This window comes from Sycon ciliatum, chromosome 12 (assembly GCF_964019385.1).
Source record: "Sycon ciliatum chromosome 12, ocSycCili1.1, whole genome shotgun sequence".
Lineage (NCBI taxonomy): Eukaryota > Metazoa > Porifera > Calcarea > Leucosolenida > Sycettidae > Sycon > Sycon ciliatum.
In genome coordinates, this window is record NC_088654.1 from 28,729,769 (window position 1) to 28,734,201 (window position 4,433).

A 4,433-nucleotide genomic window follows, 5' to 3' on the forward strand; every position below is an offset into this window, starting at 1 on the left:
TACTCGTGTGTGTGTGTGGGTGTGTGCACGTGCGTGTGTACGTGAGCGGTTCCCTGCATGTAGCGATGTGTTAAGTGGATTTATTGATATAGTAGAACGCCGATTACTAGTATCCGGACGTAAACTATCTGGATGATTGATTATCCGTAAACTATCTGAATGATTGATTATCCGGATCGCCTGGGCGGGCTGGATCAATAGCTCAAGAGGTTTTTGCTGATATTCCCCACTCGGAGCATCATTCAAGATGAAAGCATGCGAGACTATGCATGTTTTAGATAGATGTGTGACTGCTCCCTTATCCGATCAATTCTTCCCATCCGAACCTCGTGGAGATGGACTGTGCCACGATGGGTGCGGATAATCGACACTCTACTGCGCTTTTAAACTGCATGGTGGTTAACTCCAAGTGACAGATAGATATACTGGCTGATCAGGCGACACTTCGCCACCAGATCTGGCCCACAGACTCAGTGACGGCGTTGGTTAAGACGACCTGCTGTCGCATGCACTATCGGGATATGCCCCAAAGAAGCAGGCCGCGAATACGGGTTTGCACCAGGGAGTCGTAAACTACCATTATGTACCGGTATTTTACGACTCCTGTCGTACTGGTTTGCACCGAAGTCGTGAAACCAGATTGTCAGTGGCTGAGGTGGCTGACAGGCTGCCAGAGATACAAGCTGCACCCAAGACGAACGCGAGGCCACCCAAAAAGCACTTGAACATGATGTCATTGCTGCTGGGGCAAACGTCCTATTGTGGATCATTTGCTTCTCTGTCGTCTTTGCTCTAGTATTTCAGTAAAACACCTCCCAACCGGTTAGGTTTAACATCTTTTATTCTCATGATGGGTTTAGAAGCACAATTGTTGTATGGCCGGTGGTAACGCGAATGTGTGAACTTTTCTTTAATACTGGCCTGCATCATGTGTATGTGACTATGTTACTTGCATGGACTGGCGGCAGTGCTTCCCCTGCACCACTTTGTAACCACTAAGAAAGACATTATTGACTATTGTACCGGGCAGTGTATAGTGCTGACCAAAGAAATCCAACCTCATGAATAAAATAGTGCCGGGGCGTTGCGCAGCCCTGGCACTACAAAACACTGTTCCGTGCATTCAAACCCGGCACTACAAAACACTGTTCCGTGCAGGGGGCGTTGAGCAGCCCTGGCACTACAAAACACTGTTCCGTGCATTCGAACGTGGCGCTTCTTTCTTCACGAGGTTTCTCTGCCTGCCAGCATGCACTGTACATGCAAGTGAGTGTACTGACAAAGTAGTCTCAGTATATTCACTTGTGTAGCCCCAGCCCCAGGTAGGGACCGGCGGATTCTGCTCGAAAAGCAGTGAAATTGGCAGAACCATACAAACCTTATGGCGGGCTCTGCTCCATTTTTTTTATCTTCATACCAAATGAAACTTACCAGAAAAAGTACCGAATTCTGCCAATTTTTCTGCCGGCAGAATCCGCCGGACCCTAGCCCCAGGCGGTTTCCCTCCACCACTCCACCACCACTGCACCAGTCATGACCACCACCACTAAACATGTATAATTATGTACAGTCATATACACATGCACTTCAAAGCGGTACCGGAGGAAGCCGTGTTTTGGTCCGGCCATACCCTTCATGCATTGAATTTGTGCATGATATGGTGGGAGCACATGACCACCTCACGTGTTGGTGGCGAAAAAGATGGTCCGGCCACGGCCTGACCAACCAGAGCGGTTCCGCCGCGCCACGCCTGCTTCAAAGTATAACACGGTATTTTCGGTGTAACTTTTATTTCGGTTATTTCGGTTGAGAACCCAGACACCTGCATTGCACCTATAACTTATAAGGCGCTAGAGCACATATAAGGCGCTAGAGCACATATAAGGCGCTAGAGCACACACTGTGTGTGGAGAGAATGCTGGTCAGCTAACTCTACACTATACATGTACAATGTGTGTACCTGCTAGTGAGTCCTGGCACGTCCCTGACACCGATATTTTCGTGTACCCAAAATGTGATGTTATACCGTATTCTCACCTGCACTATCTCATAAACTCCTTCTAATTACTCTCATGCCACCACCCAGAGTTCTCCATTCTTCACTGACGATGTTGCCCGGCGTGACATTAGGACTGTAAAAGTACTCGGCGGTAAACTGATCCAAGTAGTAATTTGGTTACTTGGTGTCTTTGACTTTGTCACAGCTGTTGGTCTAAGAAAATAGACTCATTATTTTATTCTGCTTAGTATTGTGGTCATTTGTCAACCATGGAAGATATTGAATTGTAACTTTCGACTTTGAATTGTACTTTGAAATGCCACCACACTGACTGTTGATAGAAGGATAAAAAATGTTTTAAAAAAAGTAAAAAAAAACCCCACAAAAGTCACTTGCCAACCTACTGGGAGTAGTAAAACACCGGTATTTTACTACTCTATTGTACTGTGCACATGCTGTAGTGTAGTGCAGTTCGGCCAGGTAGGTGGGCAACTAGGCATGGTTATCGTTGTAGGCCGCGAAGTGCGTTTGAAAGGTCAGGTCGCGTGCACCGACGTGGCACGAACATTCGGACAGTCGCGTCGGGATCGGAGCTCGTGCCTGTCGCTGTTCGGGCTTGCACTACTCTTTCACCGTCATATCATGGCCATTCGGACCTGAGCAGGCTGAGGTGAGTAGATCAACCAGTTACCTGCCGCTGTGCTTTGCTTCCACGTGTCCCAGGCGAAGGCAATGCGATTTTCTCGCATTGATCCGCTGCCACTAGCATTGTGAGTGGAGACGAGAAGTCGGAGAAGAGTAAAGCTACTGAAGGTCTCGCCATCACTCATATCACGCTGCCTTGGCCTGGCAGTAGCTGCTATTCCAATCTGCCGGCGCTATCGCCGGACTGGTGACGCGGAGCATGGGGAAGAACGGAGCGAGACACCGAGCGGGAAAAGGCACCCCAGTGAGCCCTGGCGCTGCTGCAAACGGAGAACGCGGCGACGCGAAGATGAACCAGGACGGGCTACCGAACTCCAGTGAGGATAGAGCAGAGAAGACTCGACTATCCGATAGCAACCCTAGCGAATTTGAGGACGAATCGGATGACGACCAGCACGTTAGGTCGCCGGATAGCAAGCAACGTGATCGCGTTCGAAGCAAACGAGATGAGAGAAAGAGCAACGCGGTTATCACGGTCATTGCCATCTTGGTGGTAGGTGCGTTAGTAGCTGTGACCATTAGGCAACGTTGGAAATACGAGAATGAATTGCGTCGCCAAGAGCAGGAGGTCTTCGAAGACGACGACGATTTGAAACCGCTGGAAGATTTATATGACGACTCGGACGCATCTAACTCGAAGCAGAGCAGAGGGAGCCCGGGAGGTGATGGAAGAGCTTCGCCAGAAGATCGCAACAACTTAGACGAAGACATTGATGACTACGACAACCCTGATGGAGATGATGAGGAGGATGATGGCAGCCAAGACACAAGCGCACCTGGCGATGGAGACGGACAGAAATCTCGACGAGAACAGGACGCTTACAAAGATGACCTAGCGGGCATGCAGCCCACGGACCCGATGGAAGAAGACGATATTGTCCCCGACGACCGTGACCAGCATCTCGAGAAGCCTCAAGACGGCAACGACAAATACGAGGGCACGCTAGCGTCGCTAATGCGTCCGCATGAGCCACTGAAGATCAACTTCTGGCGTAACATAGCCAACAAGGCGGCGACGCTAAATGCCACGTCACTGCACCCGAACGGCAATATCCTTCACATCGAAAACCTGCTGACGACGACGGAATGCTTGCAGATGATCCAGCACCACGAGTCGCTAGTTAGCGAGCACGCTAACCCACCTCCATGGTGTTTTGAGGATGAAAACTGGGTAGGCACGGTGCTAGATGAAGAGAAGATTGGGAAGGACACGGAGACGTTTCAGATCAACCAAGCCGGATCCAAAAACATGTTCTGTGCACAGGTACATGTACATTTTGTGTGTGTGTGTGTGTGTGTGTGTGTGTGTGTGTGTGTGTGTGTGTGTGTGTGTGTGTGTGTGTGTGTGTGTGTGTGTGTGTGTGTGTGTATTAGGCCCTGGCGGATAATGCCGGCAGAATTTCGAGCAGAATATGGGTTATTTCAGAAAAGGAGCAGAATCAGCAGAATTGGGCAGAAAAGTGCAGAAGAAGGAGCAGATACTCTGCAGAACCAGCTACAAAGTGCGGAGAGGGCTGCTGGCACCTATTTACGGCTCCATTGTGTTCACAAGCACGTGAGAATCCTGCAGAATACGAGCAGAATTGGGCAGAATACCGGCAGAATACGAGCAGAATGTCGAGCAGAAAACGCTACTTTTAGGAGCATTATCCGCCAGGGCCTAGTGTGTGTGCGTGTGTGTCCGTGAATTGGTGCGTGTGCAGGGGCGGATCCTATGGATGGGGGAGGG

General features: G+C 49.8%; 1 protein-coding gene across 1 annotated transcript in view; it reads left to right on the forward strand.

The window, feature by feature from the left end:
* The first annotated feature begins 2,663 nt into the window (after positions 1-2,663).
* Positions 2,664-4,433, forward strand: part of LOC135828903 (uncharacterized) — a 31,835-nt gene continuing 30,065 nt past the window's right edge. The window contains exon 1 of the mRNA XM_065341336.1: positions 2,664-3,968. Within this exon, the coding sequence (XP_065197408.1) occupies positions 2,904-3,968 (1,065 nt within the window). The 5' untranslated portion in view covers positions 2,664-2,903. The remainder of the gene's footprint in view (positions 3,969-4,433) is intronic.